Source organism: Sinocyclocheilus anshuiensis, unplaced genomic scaffold (assembly GCF_001515605.1).
Source record: "Sinocyclocheilus anshuiensis isolate Anshui unplaced genomic scaffold, SAMN03320099.WGS_v1.1 scaffold454, whole genome shotgun sequence".
Lineage (NCBI taxonomy): Eukaryota > Metazoa > Chordata > Actinopteri > Cypriniformes > Cyprinidae > Sinocyclocheilus > Sinocyclocheilus anshuiensis.
Genome location: NW_015548217.1, coordinates 3,504,018 through 3,524,652, shown reverse-complemented (window position 1 = coordinate 3,524,652; position 20,635 = coordinate 3,504,018). Strand labels below are relative to the sequence as shown.

Genomic DNA, 20,635 nt, shown 5'->3' with positions numbered 1-20,635 from the left:
TGATATAATTTATATGAATATAAATATATACATGTAAATATTTTCCAAACTATATGCTGTATGTGTGTGTCTTTATATATGCATAATAAATATACACAGTACACGCACATATATTATGTAAACAAAAACTTTAATTTTGGATGCGATTAATCGCGATGAATCGTTTGACAGCACTAATATATATCTATATATATGTATACATTTTACATATCGTGTCCTTAATACCCCACATATTGTGTGTAAAAATTAAATAGTAAATTAAAGGTATTCTTAGTACAAGTCTATAGTAAATTGTGAACAATCCTGTTAATATACAGCATGTTTATAATAATAACTCACTCCACCGATGGGACAGGAGCTGTTAAGGTAGTCACACTTCTCGCCTGTGTTCACACAGACGGGGCCGAGAATGTTGGGAGATGAATCTCCAAGATTACTGGAGGAAAAGCCGGCTACAAAAGGACCCTGGAGGTACACAGAGTGTGATGCATTAGTGCGGAGCTTTTCATTCTGTCCCTGAGTCAAAAAGTCCATTAAAGATAACTGCCGACATAAGCAACAGAAATGTTATCTTCTGTTTGATGTATAGGACAAACAGATCTTGCATAATAACAGTATTAATTAACATCTCCAGTAAACCTCCTCTGTGTTTAGAGCATTTATTGGCTTTATTGAACGGCAAAATGCCCTTGTGAACTCTTCAAGTAGATTACAACTAATAAAGACAATTAATTAACCTTGAAGATGGGGCTCAGAGGGAAAGCTGTAATTAAAAGGTTGACCTTTTACCTCACCGGGTAGAAAGCCAATGTTTTTCTCTTGCTCGAAGCCATAGGAGGCGTAGCCAAGGTTGTCCGAGCTCACCATGCGATTGGTGTTATTCATACTGACGGGATGAACAGCAAACCAGCTGAGGACAGGTACATAGCCAATAAATGAATGCATTGCATTTATTATAAATGTATTTAGTGAAGTCAATTACCTTGAAGACCATACGATCTTGCTATGTTTGCACTGAAACGTAAGACTTTCCAAAGTAAATGCTATATTATACCTGAGCAAGCCCATACCATCCCCATCCAGATCTGTGAATTTCATGATGACAATCTGCTTGTCTGTGTTGAATTCATATCTGGGTTGGAAACAGAGTCAGAAATGAATGTGTTGTGACTTACAGCTGTATTGATGGTAGGGGATGTTTGTCACTGTAAAACAACTTTGAGACAAAACTGCAAATGCATAAATGTTCACCTAAAAAATGACAGTTCTTTCCATTTACTTCCCTTTGTCGTACCAAACCTGTATGACTGACTTTCTTCTGTGGAACACAAAAGAAGAGATTTTGAAGAATGTTGGTAACCATATGGTTTTGTGTCCCATTGACTTACATAGCATGAATAAAAAATACTATGGAAGTCAATGGGACCCAAAGTGGTTTGGTTACTAACACTCTTCAGAATATCTTGCTTTGTGTTCTACAGAAGATAGAAACATGAGGCCTTTTTATTTTGGGGTGGACTATCCCTTTAATAATAAAAGCTGGGTTACTTTAAACTGCAGCTGGATCAATATGAGCACATCAGCAAACAAACAAACCTGTTTCTCTCCTCCTCAGGGTTGTTCATGTATGAATGTGGGCTTCTGTTCAAGTTGCTGTCGACTAGTTGTCCTTTATTTATAAAAATTCGTCCAGGTCTCAAATTCCTGTGAGCTAGATCAATGCTCTGATGCAGAGGATGGAAAATATTATCAATGACATGCTGAAGGCATTTACATGAACTAATTCAAAGGGTACACATTTATATGTTAACATATCAGAAATGCATTTCAAATGAGAGCAGGCCAGTAAAGCATACCTTGACTATTCCACTGACGATGGCTTGTATAGACGGCTTAATGTAGCCTTTACTGGTGATCATAAAGAGGGTGTACTGGAAATAGCCACCCACGCCTGCATGTGTGTGTGTGCCACTCATGACCACATTGTCCTGTCTGTACAGGTCTCCGTATTTCGCCTTAAGCTCTTGCAGAACCTAAAATGGTTTGGGACGATGATATTTAAATTCACCCTCATAGTGCAATTCTAATGAGATTTGGGAAATATTGCGATTAAACTTTACCTCGTGTAAACACGATCAAACTGATGTGATTAAAGCTCATAATCATAGGAATCATAATAGTAAAATTTGTGGCACATGCTGATTTGAAAATCACAATAAAACGGCATGTAAACACAGTCACTAACAAGTAAAAATATGCCAGAAATGATCATAAGGAGAAAATCTAGTTTGAAACATGAGTCAGATTATTAGATATGCAAGATCTTTGTATTAATTTTAGTTTCTCCGATTTTTTAAATTCGACATTTTATACAGTTCTGTACTAGAAATTTGATTGAATCATTCCCAAAAAAATGTCAGTTGGTGTAACATAATGAAATAAAATAATAATAATAACAATACAAAATCCTGACAGCTTTATTATAATATTTAATTAAAAAAAAAAATCAAAAATATTTTTCAAAGTGCAAAGAGTAAAAACATTTTGAAAAGCTTTTGTAGAATATAGAAAAGTGTAATAGAATTGTCAACTCATAAATAATACAAAAAGTAGTACCAAACTACTTAAACACTTAATAAAGAGCTTTTTAATAACAATCTAGTACTATATATTCAGAATTTCTAGTACTATATATTCAAATAATAATAATAATTATTATTATTATTATCATTATTATTAAACGTGTTCTTTGTATTTGTGAAATTTACTAGCAATTTTCCTTCACCGGGTCACTGACAAAAGGTGCTGTATGTAGGATTGACACCGAGTGGTTGAACTAGGTATTGCAATCCAAATTCAAAATATTGGAGAGGGATTTTTCACCCGGACCCTCTTCCTCAGACTTGACGCACACACAGGTTGCCAGATGGATGACACCAACAGGAACCAGCGCACTTGACGATGAATGAAATGAAATATGCTGTGTTTTCTGCCAACTGGCAACCCGGAGTCCTGAAATACAATTGGGTAAACTGGCAGTGGGCGGGTTTCACAAACCAAAACAGAGACCGACATTCCGGCACAGAACGCATATTTTCAAAGGAGAATAACTGACTGTAGCATTGTTCTTCAGATAAACAAGTATGTTAACTTAGCATGTTTCTTACATATCTGCAAACATATTATGGTATTTTTATGCTTTAGTATAGTCAAAAACTTACATACAGCACCTTTAAGTCGCTGGGGTATATTTGTAGCAATAGCCAAAAATACATTGTATGGGTCAATATAGATTTTTCTTTTATGCCAAAAATCATTAGGATATTAAGTAAAGATCATGTTCCATGAAGATATTTTGTAAATTCCCTACTGTAAATATATTAAAACTGAATTTTTGATTAGTAATATGCATTGCTAAGAACTTCATTTGGACAACTTTAAAGGCGATTTTCTCAATATTTTGATTTTTTTGCACCCTCAGATTCCAGATTTTCAAATAGTTGTATCTCTGCCAAATATTGTCCTATCCTAACAAACCATACATCAATGGAAAGCTTATTTCTCCAGCTTTCAGATGATGTATAAATCTCAAATTCCGAAAATTGACCCTTATGACTGGTTTTGTGCTCCAGGGTCACACATATATATAATATACTGTATATATATAATGACCATTGTCAATGACACACATGCTAATTATAAGAGAAGTGCTTAATGTAAACTTTTCTTATGACTACAGAAGAAGAAACCCGGAATAATGTGTGTGTGCTATACCTCTAGCCTCAGTCTCTGAGAGACCATGCCAATGTCTGCAGTGATGAACACCACTCTTTTACTGCCATCGTCCACGATGAAGGCTCGGCTGAACAGACGTGTATGGATCCCTCTCACCGTCTGCTCAGTATTAGCGTAACCCATCTTTTCAACAAACAAAAAAACAAAATCACCATTCACAAGAATCTTAACTTAGTCTTTGACATTGATATCTGTCCTTTATCGTCACATCTGATCAGTGCACAGTCATAAACATTATCAGTCGCTAACAACTGATGAATATCAACTTCCAGCTATAAGGCCTCACCAATAATCAAACAGAACAGCTGGAAATAGTCAGAGTAAAATCAAATGATCAAAATCTAAGAAATAAACTGAACAGAAAGAGATTGAGATAAATTAAACCGACCATGGGCAGATCGGCCACAGGCCCGGTACAGTCAGCTCGACCCACACCAATCAGATAAAGGTTCTCTGGAGGATCCACTGATGGGCTCGGCTCCTCTGGAGTCACTTCCTCTGGTGCACAAATAATTCAAACCAGACACCATATGAATCTTCAATAAGCTTATGAATGGAAAAAATTACATTGAGATTCAAAAGTCGGAGTAAAAAAATGTTTCAAAGTAAATCCTACATCAAATATTTTCTGCACTCCCCCCTAATTTAAAAAACTAAAAATATTTCTAAATATGAAATATATGAATATAAAATCATATCTTTTTCCTAGGTCTTACAATGTGTAACTTCAAAAAAATATTGCTTAAGACAAATACATTTTAGTTTTTACAAGCTGTATTTTTCTTGTAATTAAACCATGTGAACAGTTCAGAATTACGTTTTTCTGAATCCAGTTTGAGGGCCAGGACTGTTATTAACCCCACTGAGACCGCTGTCATCAAAAGGAAGAGAACTATGAGGGAGATCTCCAGACCATTGAGCCGACAGCACTCAGTCTTACGCGCCATCACCCTTCACTGAGACACACACACACACACACACACACACACAGAGCACATGCTTGTCATACAAAATATAAACACATGTAACACACTAAACAACTGTGTCTGAAGTTTGAAGCATGAATCCATATTTCTATGTTGCTAAACATAATAACACTACACTTCAAATGTTTGGGGTTGATATATTTTTATTCTAATATTTTATCATTTAAAATAAGTTTTTTCTATTTTAATATATTTTTTAAATGCAATTTATTCCTGTGATGGAACAGCTGAATTTTCAGCAGCCATTATTCCAGGCTTCAGGGTTCCGAAATCATTCAAATATGCTGATTTGCTGCTAAAGTAGCATTCCTTCTTGTTATCAATATCAAAAACAGTTGTGCTGCTTCATATTTTTAGGGAAACATTCATACTTGTTTTCAGGATTTTTTTTTTTAATACAAAGCTCAAAAGATCAGCATTTATTTGAAATTAAATTTTTTTAATAAAGTCATTACAGCCAATTTTGATCAATTTCACACACCATTGCTAAATAAAAATATTAATTTGAACTTGTATGATTTTGACTTATGATGCTCATAAGTTTACATACCCCTTGCAGAATATGCAACAACACACCGCATTAACATTCAAGAGTATGTAAACTTTTAAACTGGTATATTTGTGTAAATTCAGTTGTTGTTGTTTTTTTTTGGACTTTATGTAAACATCTTTATGTCAAACTGCTTATTCACTACAGCACTAAAATAAAAAATAACATGCAATTTTTATGATCCCTCTTATTCTGTTTAAATGATCTTATTCTGGAAAGGAAAACATAATATGAAACATAATATCAAACAGGCGAAACATTTTCCTGATTTATATAATAAATGGGAAAAGTACTTACATGTTTTACTCTGCTCTCAAATTCACTGAACAGTGTAGATTTTGAAAAGCAAATCAAGTGTGGAACAAGTGCACACTTATAGTGTATACAGCACAAGGACAAAGGTAATATTCTCTGCACTGTTTATAGCCATATTTCATGTTGACAGTGTGAAACCAAACTCTCAGATTAGATTAGATTAGTTGCATAACATTTGAGATACCGCAGACCATATCAAGATATTAATTTTAACCAGAGAGAATTTTCAGTTAATAATAAATGTAACAAAATAAATGCAGATGTTGAGTAAATTTCTAAAAAAAAAAAAAATTGATACATGTATGCAGTACAAAAATGCTGAATGCTTAGATTTCTTCCAAGCTATGAAATACTTCAATCGAGAAGATTCAAAGTGGGATGCAGAAAATAAAACAAATAAAATGTATTATTGCTGTGGGTAAAATGGTGTAGTTATGACTAAATATCCATAATAGTCCTTTCTTGTCCTGTGTTAAGCTATGCTTTCCATCATGTGTATACTCCCTAAAAATGTAACTAATTTCATTACGTAGTTACTTTTGTGTTTTTTTTTTTTTTTTTTTACTTTCTTATCTGGCATTGGGGTTGCTTGTTTTTAATATAAAAAAAGAAAAAAGTTATATTTTTGGCAAATGTAAAAGCCCTTTCACACCAAAATTGGTGAAATGAATAAGCCTCAGGCTGAAGGAAATGTAAAAAAAAAACCTCTAAATACTGAAGTTACTGGAATACTGACGTTGAGATGAGTACAAATGAGTAAATTAATGTTCACATTTAATCTAAAACTACAGTAACATCATGATCACACGGGGCACACAACATCTCTGCACTTAATAAATGGGAAAAAAAAGTGACTGGCATTACTTATTTGAAAAATAACTCAATTAAGTAGTGTTACTTTACTAGTGTCAGGCTCTGGGCCAGGTTTTGTGTGTGTCTTTGCTCCCTATGTGCTCCATCATCCAGTTTCTCTGTCTCGTGTTTTGAGTTCATTGTTCCCAGGTGTTTCCAATGTTAATTGTCATTAGTTCCAGGTGTCCCTTGTCTTCCCCTCATCAGTTCCTGTGTATTTAAAGTGTGTTCTAGTTCTTGTCCTTTGTCAGTCGTTAAACGTCATTCTGTCATCCTGATGTGTCGAGTCCTGTGGTCCCAAGCCTTTGTTCAATAAACCCTTCTTAGTTACTTTACTCCATGTCTCCTCGCTCCTTCGTTCCCGTGTTCCTCGTGTGTGTGAACCGTGACAACTAGTTACTTGGAAAAAATAATCTGATTACGTAACTTGTGTTACTTTTAATGCGTGCAAACCTGCAACGCTGCTTACTAAAGCAATTATGCATAATTACATGCAACTACCTCTAAATCAAACCCAAAATCCAACCCTAAAGTATGTATATTACACTGTATGTACTGTAAATGTATAATTACACTGTAACAAAGACACCTTAAAGGGGTCCTATTATGCTCTTTTACAAAGTCTTGATTTTGTTTTGGGGGTGTACCTAGTTCTGTACAGGCTCTCATACTAGGTTGTTTGAAAAACACATTATTTTTCACATACTTGGGAAAGCTAGCGTGTCTCCGACATATAGCACTCGTTGCCTTCTCTAGTGCAGCTCAACCAGGTCTCGTCCCATTTGTCGATATTTGTGATATCACAAATCCCGGAAAATATGCGTTGTAGTCCAAACGAGTCGTTCGTTGTAGCTTTTGAAAAGCGTTTTCTGTTAAATAAAATATCTCCTTTTGAAGTGGACTTTGAGCTTTGTAACATTGCAGATCCTTTTTATGCTCAAACAGCAACATTACAAACTAACTAAAGTTGAAAAAGTGAAAAAGCATAATAGGACCCCTTTAAAATAAAGTATAAATAAAGGAATTGATATACAGTATTTGTCTACCAAAATAATTAAAAAAGCCTTTACATTTTTAAAACTTATTTTTATATCATTACAAATACTGATAAATCAGACTGTCTATATGGACACTGTCACTAAAAAAAAAAGAATCAAATAATGAAGCAAAGCTGTTTTGTGCTGATATTTTGTAATTTATTTCTTTGTCAATGGACGAACACCTCCTACTATTACATCACAATATAGCAGCTTGTCGTATTGAATGGTCAACGGGGCAGATCATCTGTTCTGGCTCATGGAAAGGATGGATTGGTTCACATCATTTTGTCAGTCAAACCCAGAACTGAACACCCCAGAGACCCGGATTTCAGTCAGAGCCATAAAGCACCAGCTGTCAGAAAGACAAACAACGTGCCAAAAAAGATTCCAAAGACAAAAACGAAATATAGCAGAACAAAGACATAAATAAATACATTCCGAAAACAGCATCGGAGAAATGAATTAGCTTTGCTGACACGGTCATGGAAATACACTTTCAAAACGAACAGTATTGTTACATTCGAGCGACGAGGTGAGTTCTGTTTCAAGCATATGTGGTTCAAAACACTGAAATTGTCTTTGAATAAACATAAAAACATTACTACAGTTGACTGTCAGACCACTGTTCGCAATGAACTATTAAGGCACTGAGGAACATTAGATTATCCAAACGATAAACATCTTCCGTAGCTCTCGATGTAAAGAATTAGTTCAAAAAAATAACAAATATATTCATATAAACCTTCTCCGACAGCATGTGTTGTTTAGCAGACGACTAGAAAAATGTAAGGCTGTAAATGCAAAAATGCACTATTTACAGTTTGTCAAATTGCTTACTCGAGTTAACAAAAAATAGCGTGAAAAGATGGCTTTGTGCCTGTAAACGAGGCACTGAAGATACAAATAAATAACTTGGCATTTAGTTTGCTGGCTCGTCTTTTGTGATTTGTTTTTGGTGAAATTCAGGATGATGCTACGGGCCAACGCAAGCCCAATAACACAATTTGGAGAGAAGAAAATCACTGACAATGGTTTCTCCTAAAGCCATTATTGTTTTCAGCCCTATATGTGCTAAGTTTTACATCCAAAACCAATCCTGTGAGGACATCACAGAGGAATGAGATGCTTTGGATGACTGGTTGTGTTCATTAAAGGGATCAGCTACAACTTCCGGCACTTTGGGCACATATTTTGGAGACCAACTTCCAAATGTAGCATTTGCACATTAGTCAATCTGAGTCTATCCGCGTGTACTTCACGGGGCCCCAATGCAGCGATCGCCATGAGAAGGGCTTCTGGTAGCTGCGGGGGACGACGGCGAGAACGTTGTTTTCCAGGTACCGGAAAAATCGGTACCACCATACGTGGGTGAAAAAGTTGGTCTGGGATGTCTCTTTGAGAGCCTAGAAAAGATACAGATGTAGAAGTTTCAAATAAACCATAAATAGGTTGACAGAAATCTGAATGGAAATTTGAGCAAAACAGACAGACGTACTTGTTGGTTGGCCATTGTGTGATACCACCAGAAGAGACGTGTGGTGATGAAGTAGGCCACGGCGACATCAATCGTGTAGTGGTCATGAGCAAGAAGGATGCAAAACACTCCTATTGCACAAAAAGCCCAGCAGCCCCAGTGGTACCACCAGAACCTTCTAGGAGAATCTGTGAGGAGCAAGAAAATCAGGGGTCTTATAATGTAGAACATAAGCTACCTAATAGATAACCAATGAAATAAGGCAAGGGTCGGCAACCTTTTGGGCAAATGTTCTGGTTAACCACTGAAATCTGCACCTCGGATGCACAGTGGTCATGCGAATGGTTTGCCGGAGACACGCGCATCTGTAGATTAGCGCAGGTTAATTCTCACGCATAGTATTTATACCTCCTATGAGGAACGATTAAGTTCAAATGTATGTTGGAATGCAGTTTTCCCTATTGCTCACATGCATGATTTTCCCTCTGCGTGCCAATGTTGTCATGTGTGTCACAGGTTGCCGACCCCTGAAATAAGACAAAAATCTACTAACAGCAAGCAAAACTTACATAAAGTCGTCTCAAAAGGTATTTTGAGGACCATTAAGATTTTTTGCACTGAACATTTCAGCACATTTTTGCCCAAACTATCAATGCTGTAATGCCTTAAAATAGTAAACGATTACAAGTTTAGATACAGAAAAGAAATGGAAGCGATACATACAGTAACTTGTACACAATTAATCATTTTTAGCACAGGAAATAAACTTTGCAAATGAGCCAAGACTATCAAAATACAAATCTTTTGGAATGTTTACAGTGTCTCAAAAAAAATGAATGTAATGCTCAATAAAATATATGTAACCTCTTTCCCATATATCACACACTTTTGGGACTGAATATTGTTAATAAACATGAATATGAACTTCTTGTGATCCACTGACCCCTACTGAACCACCGTAGCATGAAAAATGGATGAAAAAGTGAAACTTCATGCAAGTACAATGAATATATATTGTCTGAAAACATTCTAGAGTAATATGTATGTTGTTTTGTTAGAAGAGGAATATGTAGGTTTCATAAATGTATTTTTGATACATATTTTGAATATCATGATATATACAGTATAAGTTCAAAGATATTCAAATCCATTGATTTCAATGGAATGAATACACATAAACAAATAATTCTCAAATTATGTGTTCTTATAAATTTTGCATTATATATTCAAATAAAATTTCATTTTTTTTTCTTTTTTTAAGTTATATTTATGGGCTTTTATGCCTTTAATGCACAGTACAGTAGAGAGTAGACAGGAAAGCATTGGATGGAGAGAGGGGAGCGGGATTGGCAAAGGACCTCAAGACGGGAATCGAACTCAGGTCGCCCCGATCACAGTTGTGCTATATATCAGCACCATAGACTGTAAAAAAAAGATGGACAATGTGTCTCCACTTCCTTCCACTATAGAAAAGTGAAGTTTGGAGCCAGAGTCTGCGCAGTAGAGATTCGTTTGGAGCTAGAGTCGGCGCAGTAGTGTCGTGAGGTGGAGCCACGGTATCAAACTCCCGCAGACCCAATCAACCATAATGACACGCCCCCGTTTTTATAGCATCAAATTACTAGCTAAAATCAAACTTATCACAAAAACGCACAATTGAACATATATCAGCGTGATAACAACTACCTTAAATGACAAAAACCATCTTTCGGAAAATTGTATTGGAAATGTAATTTATTTTTTTATTTTGACTCAAGTCCCATTTGTTAGAGAGGGCGGGGTTTATGACCTGTACTGCAGCCAGCCACCAGGGGGCGATCAAAGAGCCCACAGCTTCACTTTTCAGGACGTGTGAGGCACACCCGATCGGCGCACTAACCACGAGGCTATTGGTGTAGACTTAATTTTTTTTAGAGTGGGTTTCCTGTAGTTCATGTAAAATTTTAACATTTTAATTTGTTTGATAATAAAAAGGTGAAAATTTAGTAACAACATGGTAATAGCACAGTAACAATACAAACATCGCTATATTTGCATAATCACTCATCTGTGAGGAAATATTGATCATATAAAATATAGTTTTGGTTGACAAATGTTACGTTTTTACTTTTTTTAAGCTTTCGATCCACCTGATCCAAACAGACCCAGGAATGCAAAAATCACAATCATCTAAAGCAATAAAATTCTTACACTTTTAAGTGCATCTCCATATCCAAATACTTTTTGGTACCACTGCATAATCAAAACGTGTGTTTCAACTGTCCGCTAGGGGACGGTGTTGTCTCAAATCAGTGTGAGTTACTCACACTCCTTTGTGAAGAGATAAGTGAGGGTGAGCATGACTGTGTGGCCGCTGTACAAGTAGTCTCCACACATGTTATGAGAGCCTGTGATGGTCAGACCTCCTCCTGCGATCATTTTCATCACCCGCCGCATCTGAGATTCCCAGTCACCATACAGCTGCCAGAAACAACAAACAAGCATTAGCATCATGACATTCTCCTATAATTCCTTAAAACCTGTTCATACACTGCTTGTCCCATTTTGTTTCTACAAACTCAGCATGTGTTCATGTCGAGAGCATACATCAACAAATAAGCCCTTTGAGACTCAACATAAAAGCAAAAAATGGCTCCCAGAAAACAAAGTTCTTGGTTGTTTTTGTCTGGGCTTTCTTTCAGCAACTGCATTTAACAGGAAGGCAGGTTCTAACAAGAGTGAAAGAGTTGCTGGGCTTGATAATATGTGTTTCCTGCAGGTCCCGTGGTGTGGATTTCCTGCCTTGTGTAGCTAGTGTGTGTGTTCACAGCATCTCATCGACCATATTGAGTCTCTCTCTCTCTCTCTCGCACACGCACACGCACACGCGCACACGCACACGCACACGCACACACACACACACACGCCCACGCACACACACACACACACACACACACACACACACACACACGCACAGTCGTGAAAGGATCACCAGTGGACTGTCAGCATGGTAACACTAGAGAAAAACTAGTTAGTTACTCTCTAAACAATCATTTAATTTCACAATAATATTGCTCATTTTTCCGGTACGTGCAGATTTTGTCTTAAGATTCATGCAGTCCGGAAAGAGGGCCACTGATGGGGAAAATAGTTCCCTATTCTTTTCTATGAAGAAAATTACACATTTTCAAAAGTTTTCACTATTTGACATTTACTTCCCTTATTTTCTTATTTAACCCTTAAACTATGCAACACAATTTTGAGTTAAAGGGGTGGTTGATTGTGATTTCACTTTTTTTACGTTAGTTAGTGTGTAATGTTGCTGTTTGAGCATAAACAATATCTGCAAAGCTGAAAGTTCAATGCAAACGGAGCTATTGTCTTTTAAAATTCTGGCAGTTTAATGCCTACAGTTACGGCTCGTAGGGACTACAACGAGATACTTCCCGGGTTGGTGACATCGCAAACCCTGAAATTTACATAAACCCCGCCACCGGAAACATGCAATAAAGGGGGCAGGGCCATGTTGCGCAGCTTTAGAGAAGAGGAAGAGTTGTTGCCATGCCGTCAAAACTAGTGGTGCGCGAAAAAAATCTATGAATCGTGATTCTGTCTTTTAACGATTCTAATTGATTCACAAGTTTCAAAATCAATGTTCTAAAGCAACGGTTCTTAATCCTGTTCCTCGCATCCCCTGCTCTACACACGCTCTGTTCTGAATCTCTCTCTCATTCAGATCGTCAGCTTGTCAGCTCCTTCAATGAACTGTGTTCCAAATACAATTTATGTGTATAGACAGATATTTTTTGAAGCATTAAACATAGACGTGCACCCGGTTGCTGTGGTAGAGAGCAATACTTGCTGGCAAACACTTACTGTAACTTACTGTTACAAAAATGTTACAACACAATCATGTATTCTGCTGTATTAAAGCTTTAATCAGGATGAAACCGTATATTAGAAGCTAAAAGAAGCAGTAGCATTTACAAACAACAGTGTATCTAAAAGTATGAGACAACAGCAAACAAAAAAACATGCCATTCTGAAACGTCCTGTAAGAGTCGTGCTTGCACAGGTTCTGCGCGATCATGTTCACTAATATTCTCTGGGTCTCATTCTGGTTCAAAATGATAAGCAATACTAACGACGTCATTGTTTACAATACAACCGGAGCACATGCCACTGAGGTGAGGGGCGGGACATTTAGACGCGCACTAGATGCGGTTTAGCCAATCACAACACACTGGGCTAGCTAACCAATCTGAGCCCATTGCGTATTTCTGAGGGATTTACATCACATATAAACAGCTCTCAAAGATGATTTAATTTTAGTTTTGTTTTTTAATTTGGCTAGCGGTTATGAAATCATGAATGATCATTTATTTTAATGCGGTGCGCTGTCGGCCTTTCTACATAAAAATCAGTCAAATCATGTAATGTGAATGTCGTACACTCTTGCTCGAGACTAAAAAAACTAGTTGAAAGCCTACCGAGCCGCGGAAGAGACTCAAGCGCTTTCCGCGAGCGCAATTCGAGACGGAGTGAAACACAGACAAATGCGTTTCATTCATTCGTTCACCACCCATACCGTAAAATTTGTGCTTAATTGTTATGAAAATAGTATTTCAACAATATTTTATTCATAAAATCAGTAAACATAAGAAAATATCATTTACATTTTTTGCATTAGAATAATGAGAATAATATTTTGTTGGATTAATGATCGTTTTGTTGAAATCGTGCTGAAATTGTCCTAGTGAAATTATCATAAAAATATAGTTTATATTTATTCCTAACAAACCATACATCAATGGAAAGCTTATTTATTCAGCTTTGAGATGGTCTATACATCTCAATTTAAAAAAATGGACCCTTATGACTGGTTTTGTGGTCCAGGGTCACATATATGAACATATTATTCATATAACAGTAATTAGAAAAACAATATTTGGGTTTAGGGGTGGACCTCCATGCTTAAGTTTTTTCCTAAAAAAATGTAAATTTCCATATGAATCCCACTGAAGAAATTCATACAAAATCACCACCTTGGTGGTTACTTTTTCTCATGAGATGGGGTTGGCAGATCCCATAAAAGTAATGCAAATTTAAAAAATCCTGTCAACGTCTTTCTGACACTCTACCCCCCTATGTCTTCCTCAATATAAATGGTTTGCCAGAGCATATAGAAGGGAAAACAGATGAAAATAGCACATTTTCCATGAACGGCTTCTCCGTGCAATGTGAAATATGTCCCTTTGTGACCTCTGCTCTGACGACATTTATAGAACACTCACAAATACTTCACATCAACTGCTCAAAACATACATGGCCACCTCAACTCTCCTGTTACACTACACTTCCAACAATACATCACATATAAACAAATAACATTCTGTAATCTTTCCCAAAAATGGAACATTATACAAGTACAGTATCCAGGACAATTACATAGTCTATGCCTGAACATGCGAATCACAAACAAGTTTTTAATAACACTTCTATTTTTACAGCTTTAAAGGGAGTCTCTATCCTCTTCCACTGTATTCTAAATATTTTGGGTGAACTATTCCTTTAACTGGCCAACAAGCCTACATGTCGAACATTGCAAAGTTAGTTATGCTGATTATGAATTTTAACAATGTTCTAAAATAATATGGTAATGGGGAAAGAAAGTGAGATTTTGTTGTTTTTACCTTAGGAGAGCATTTGAAGTGCATGCCAGGCACAGGAAGAGTAGTAATGTACATGGTGATGCACCTGTAGAGGTAGAGTGTCCCGACTATGAAAAAGAAGCGTCGACCTACAATTGATCTGTGGAAGGAAGATGTGGTGGTTAAATATTTTAACCACACTACTACCAGAGCGAATGTCCAAGCAAGTCACATTTTACATTTCACCCTAAAATTAACAGACATAGATAAGAAATTAGACTTGGTCTATTCATTAAGGTTTTGAATTTTGAAGGTACAGTCATGACAATTAAGGAGACATTTTACATGATGATTCTCAATGATGATTCATACAGTGAAATACAAAAATTCTTTACAGATATTTATTTAAATAAAAAAAAAAATTCCATTACAGTAATGAGACTAAGTTTTTGCATTATGGTAATGATATATGAGGGAAAATTATGCTCAAGCGTCATTTAAATATTTTATTCATATTTAATTCATGTTACAGCAATGAGATCAAAATATCGTTTAAAATTGTCCTGCATTACAGTAATGAGAATAATACTGTCTTACATTACGGTAATAAGTAAAATTGTGCTTAACTGACATAAAAAATTATTTAAATATTATTTAATATAATTAAATATAGTAAATATAATTTAATTGAAATATAATTTAATTTTTAAATTAATTTTAAATTTCATTTAATTTTTTTGCATTACAGTAACAAAAATTATATTTTCTTTCATTGCGGTATTGATAATTTAAGTGAAAATTGTGGTTAATTATGAAAATATAATTTAAACAATATTTTATTCACAAAAAATATTGTAAAAAATATTCTATTTATTACAGTAATGAATTACAATTTTCTTGGATTAATAATAATTGTAATGAAAATTGTACTTAACTGTAATAAAAATAATATTTAAATAATATGTTATTCATAAAACAGTAATCAGAAGAAAATATCACTTTTTTGCGTTAAAAATTGTGAGTAACTGTAACAAAAATATAATTTAAATAATACATTATTCCTATAACAGTAATCAGAAGAACACATCGTTTACATTTTTTGCTTTACTGTAATGCAATAAATATTATTCTCATTATTATAATGCAATTTTTTTTTATTTTCTTCTTATTACTGTTGAATTTCATGAATAATATATTATTTTAATAATATCATGTGACAAATAAGCACAACATATTACTCTAATACAGTAAATTATTCCCATTACTACAATGCAAAAAATGTAATTATATTTTCTTCTGATTACTGTTGAATTTCATGAATAATATATTATTTTAATAATATTCTGTGACAATTAAGCACAACTTATTACTCTAATGCAATAAAATATTATTCTCATTAAAGTTAAAATGCTTAATTGTCATGAAAATAATGTCAGTCTAAAAATTCTCCTCACTGTCTTTAAGCAAATTAGCTTATGTATTTCTTTTGAATTTGTGGTAAAATATGCCTGGGACATTACAGGATTTATGAGAATCACCTACAAACAGCATTCATGCAAGACTCTCAAATGATTCACATACACAGTGTGTGCTACTTAGAAAACTCACTTATGTTTTAAGAGACTCAGCTGTATAATCCACAAGACGATCAGAATCATTCCGTTGATCTCGCATATAGTGAATGCCCACTCCACTCTATCAAAAAAGTCAAAGAACTTGTCAGGGAGCGGTGGAGATGCCTCCTTAGGAGGCACACGTTCATGGACCACAGAAATAATGACGGTGGTTAAGACGAAGCAGCATAAGGCATAGACAAGAGCCACGGCGGTCTTTCCCCACTCAGGAGGGAACTGCGGAGAAGATGGCTCTGGTATGGGAATCTGCACCAGTTCCTTGTGGAAGCCATTCACCACGCCATTCCGGTGAGCCTTTCCGGCACTCCCAGCATTCCCGTTATGATTCAACACCATGTGCCCGTTGGCATGTCCATTCTTGTGGACGTCGATATGATGCTCGATCTTAAGAGTCTCAATCTTTTCCAGGAGCAGACGACCACCGTCTGACATAACCCTGGAGAGGGGTGACCTCTTGAAATCATCCGTCGTAAGACTTAACAAAGCCGGTCCGTCATAGTTTCGCAATGGTTCTGAGTATTCCTGCAGGCCCTGATCGGTCAGCCAGAGCGAGACCTCCTCCTCTGACCACGATGCTACTTTATTCATATCAGCCCTTGAGCTTGTAGAAATGTAATGGAGAATCCGGAATAGGCACACACTGCTATGAAACACGAAGTCCTTCTCTGGCCATGCTCATGACATGTGAAGGGCGTTGGGGAGGAATGGCTCACAATTTCCAGACGTTTAATCCAAATATGACACACAACTACAGCCTCTTCATAGATGTCTGTACTGTAACAGAAAAGACAAAAGTGCATGATTCAGAAAGCACTCTACATTCTGTTTGCAAAGGCATACAAAGCACGTATGCACACAATTTAAGATTAATTTAAGACATTGAGACACTATAATAGATTTTCAGGGCTCGACATTAAGCCTTGACATGCGCTTGTCCTTCGGACAAGTAGCTATGAAACACGAAGTCCTTCTCTGGCCATGCTCATGACATGTGAAGGGCGTTGGGGAGGAATGGCTCACAATTTCCAGACGTTTAATCCAAATATGACACACAACTACAGCCTCTTCATAGATGTCTGTACTGTAACAGAAAAGACAAAAGTGCATGATTCAGAAAGCACTCTACATTCTGTTTGCAAAGGCATACAAAGCACGTATGCACACAATTTAAGATTAATTTAATTTATCATTGAGACACTATAATAGATTTTCAGGGCTCGACATTAAACCTTGACATGCGCTTGTCCTTCGGACAAGTAAATCAGACATTCGCTTGCCCGAGTAAAAAAGTAACTTGTCTGGGGGAAAAAAGCTTCTTTTTTTTTGGCATAAATGTAATTTATTCTGAAGCAATTGTCTCATCAGTGCTCTATCAGGTCTTACTTTAATCAGCATATTTGTGATATTTGCCTTAAATTGATTTCTAGGACACTTTTTAACTTTGTGAAGGACAATATTTTCCTGACCTTATTGAATGTACGTGTCATCATTTACGTACATACATTGTTAGAATAATAAGACACTGTATGGCTGTTACCATTCAAATTAAATCAGTATCAACAAACTCCATCTTTCCACTGCAGAGGAAACACTGAAGCTGCATCGAAAGTGCCATTTAGATGTATTTACTCAGACTGTTTCATGAAGATAAGAGGTTCCATAAATGCATTTACACAGTAAAATTGCAAATGCATAAATAATGTTATAAGATTAATGTTTTACTTTTTTTAACATACAAATATGAAATGTTGGAAAAATGCAATGATACTTTTAAATATGAAACCAAAGTACCAGTAGGTGGCGGTAGGTCTTAACGAGTGAGTCACTGATTCAACAGATTCGTTCAAATGGCTGATTCATTCAATAAATGAAGCAAGTGACTGTCTTCATGAATGGCTCACTGAATCATTGACTCACCCGATTCGTTCAAAAATGCTAAATCATTCAGTAACGAAACACTATTATGTGTTGCTCGAGGATGCGCATCAAATAAATGTCACATTTGCAATCGTGCTGATAGTCGGAAAAACATAACTCTTGGTCGTGTGATGTTGCTTACCTATTTTATATAGAATATTTATCTTTTTTTTCTACTACAGTATGTTTGTTCGTGTTTGTTTCTTTGTGCTGTTGCGCTTATTAGTTCTGATTTCTCCGCGGGTCACACAGGCTGCGTGAGCCTCAACTGACGCGACCTTGATACTGTCAATACATTATCTGCTATCAGTCACCATTTACACTGAAAGTAATAAAATCAGAATCATTGTCGCCAAAGTTTTGGCGCTGCACTAGTTATTGTTTGTTAATGACGTTTTAAATGGGTTACTTGTCCGGTCGGGCAAGTAAAATTCTCTTTCACTTGCCCCTTCACAAAATCCTCTTGTGACAAGCGTTAATGTCGAGCCCTGGATTTTGTTCATGTTTTAAATTTGATTTTGTTTATATTTTATGCTTTCATGTTAATTTTAGTTAAAGTTGTTGCAACTTCTATTAGTTTTTGTTGTTTTTAAATATCTGTATAGTTTTTAATTATTTATATTTATTGTTATCTTGTTAACTATATGAAATAAAATAAGTTGACCTTTTAATATTTTATTTTATGTAACATTTCATTCAAGTAACAATGGTGTGTTTTACACTTATATTTAGTAAAAATTTGTAAAAAAATTTGATTTGATTTTCTTTGTCAAAAATACACTATAGTATAGGGACCAATTGTCACTATTATTAACATATTGGCTGTTTATTAGTACTTATAAAGCACATATTCTGCATGACCATATTCTATTAATCTACAAAACTAATTTCAAGCATTTAAAATAAATCTTTAGTTCTTACAGCATCTAGCATTAGAAATGAACTAGTATACAGTTTTCAATCACTATATGCTAAATACATAAAAAAAACTGAGAATAAACCTTTAGACGTTAAATATCTTGAAGATGATAAATAAATTCAGTCAAAAGTGTTTTGACTAGTTTTTACAAGTACATGATAGCAAACGCATGAAAACAGTTCGAATAGTGCAACAACGTCCACAGAGGTATATGCGATACGACAAAAAAAGACAACTGTTAAAAAGCACGTGCAACTGTACTCACCAGTTTCACTTTCCTTCAGAGTTTAGCATAATTTCCAGTCACAGTAGAAACTCTTTAAAATAAACTTTTCCAAACTACACAACATCGGAGCCATACAGTCAACACAGCAAAGTGAACCGCTAGAACTGCCTGCTATATTTAATCTTCTTCTATTTACAGAAAGAAGCAGATTTAGTTCTCCGAATGGCTGCGAGCTGAAGCAGAAACACACTGATCAGGACCACATGCATCGTCTGACTGCAAGAATTCCAGGAGCTCTTGAGTGTTTCCATGGGTGTGGCAGGACTGTTTACATTACAGCAGTAGGGGGAAGGGAACTATCTATCACGGACAACATCTGGTTTGCATTAGTGAGGATGTCTGCCATGAGTTCACTGGTTACCCCTACATAAAGATCGTTTTGAACCTGTGAAAAACTTTACCAAAACTCTATCTAGTGCTTGCCCAAGTAAAACTCCAGGGCATGTTGCTATGCAGTTGCCAGGGAGTTCAGCTTGAGTCAAAAAAACCTACCTTAAGTCTCTATGAAAGGGGTCTTCAAGCTTTTTCATTAGTTTAAAAATAACAATAGTCAATGGATCGTCTGTTTAAGGCTACGTTTACATGACAACGGTGTAGTCAAAAACGGAAAGTTTTTCCCTTGCATTTTTAAAAAGTTTCATGTATACACGACAATGTTTTCAAAACGATTCGCGTTTACACATACCCGCGAAAACGGCCAAAAACGCTGTATTACGTATGCCAGGCCAATAGTTGGCGCTGTCACCTTGTTAGTAAACAGTACCTGTAAGGAAATGACGATTACATGATGTGTATGATGCGTCTCCACTGTTGGTTGTAATATTGGTGAAGTAAATACACACTTTGCTGAAGTAGCGCTAGCAAACTCTTGAGCAGCAACAACAGTACCATATACTCCGCCATTGTTGTGTATGTTTGTTCGAGCTTGCCTTTAAAATCGACACATACTGCGTAGGGTTGGGTACCGAAACCTGGTACCAATATGGCACCGGTACCCATGTAACCGGTATGTACTAGAACCGAATCAGAACGCAGATTTCGGTGCCTCATTTCGGTGCCATGCCTGAGCGATCGATTGAAATATTTGTCCTCTGGTTCTCCGAAACGGACGTAAGAAGCATAATCACCGGCACCGTACGTGAAAAATAATTTCCCGACTGAGAAAATGCACGTGAACTCAAGTCGGAAAGCTCTAATAATACAAATCCAACAAATCTTTGTAGTAACGAGAGTGTCC

The 20,635-nt window shown here is 35.9% G+C and overlaps 2 protein-coding genes across 3 annotated transcripts in view; both read right to left on the bottom strand.

Annotated features, from left to right (window-relative positions):
* Positions 1-4,742, bottom strand: part of asah2 (N-acylsphingosine amidohydrolase 2) — an 11,941-nt gene extending 7,199 nt beyond the window's left edge. The window contains exons 1-8 of the mRNA XM_016440814.1: positions 4,613-4,742; positions 4,184-4,293; positions 3,775-3,918; positions 1,857-2,033; positions 1,597-1,724; positions 1,055-1,132; positions 790-910; positions 340-465 (exon numbers count right to left, since the gene is read on the bottom strand). Of these exons, the coding sequence (XP_016296300.1) occupies positions 340-465; positions 790-910; positions 1,055-1,132; positions 1,597-1,724; positions 1,857-2,033; positions 3,775-3,918; positions 4,184-4,293; positions 4,613-4,742 (1,014 nt within the window). The remainder of the gene's footprint in view (positions 1-339; positions 466-789; positions 911-1,054; positions 1,133-1,596; positions 1,725-1,856; positions 2,034-3,774; positions 3,919-4,183; positions 4,294-4,612) is intronic.
* A 2,939-nt stretch (positions 4,743-7,681) lies between these two features.
* LOC107654047 (phosphatidylcholine:ceramide cholinephosphotransferase 1-like) lies at positions 7,682-17,048 on the bottom strand. 2 transcript variants are annotated; one of them, XM_016440940.1, is made up of 6 exons: positions 16,251-17,048; positions 14,685-14,802; positions 11,319-11,472; positions 9,034-9,200; positions 8,746-8,941; positions 7,682-8,667 (listed from the first exon to the last, which is right to left on the bottom strand). In XM_016440940.1, exons 1-5 carry the CDS (start codon positions 16,862-16,864, stop codon positions 8,768-8,770), a joined length of 1,227 nt encoding a protein of 408 aa, XP_016296426.1. In that variant the 5' UTR covers positions 16,865-17,048; the 3' UTR covers positions 7,682-8,667; positions 8,746-8,767. The 2 variants fall into 2 exon arrangements, with proteins under 2 accessions (XP_016296426.1, XP_016296425.1); XM_016440939.1 differs by having other exon boundaries at positions 7,682-8,941.
* Between the last annotated feature and the right edge of the window lie 3,587 nt (positions 17,049-20,635).

Bases quoted from the DNA above. Each gene is read 5' to 3' on its own strand.
- LOC107654047 (XM_016440939.1), bottom strand. From the start codon at position 16,864: ATGAATAAAGTAGCATCGTGGTCAGAGGAGGAGGTCTCGCTCTGGCTG. The intron at 14,803-16,250 runs GTGAGTTTTCTA...TTCCTTCCACAG, and splicing joins CTGAGTCTCTTAAAACATAA to ATCAATTGTAGGTCGACGCT. The intron at 8,942-9,033 runs GTACGTCTGTCT...TATCTTTTCTAG, and splicing joins ACACAATGGCCAACCAACAA to GCTCTCAAAGAGACATCCCA.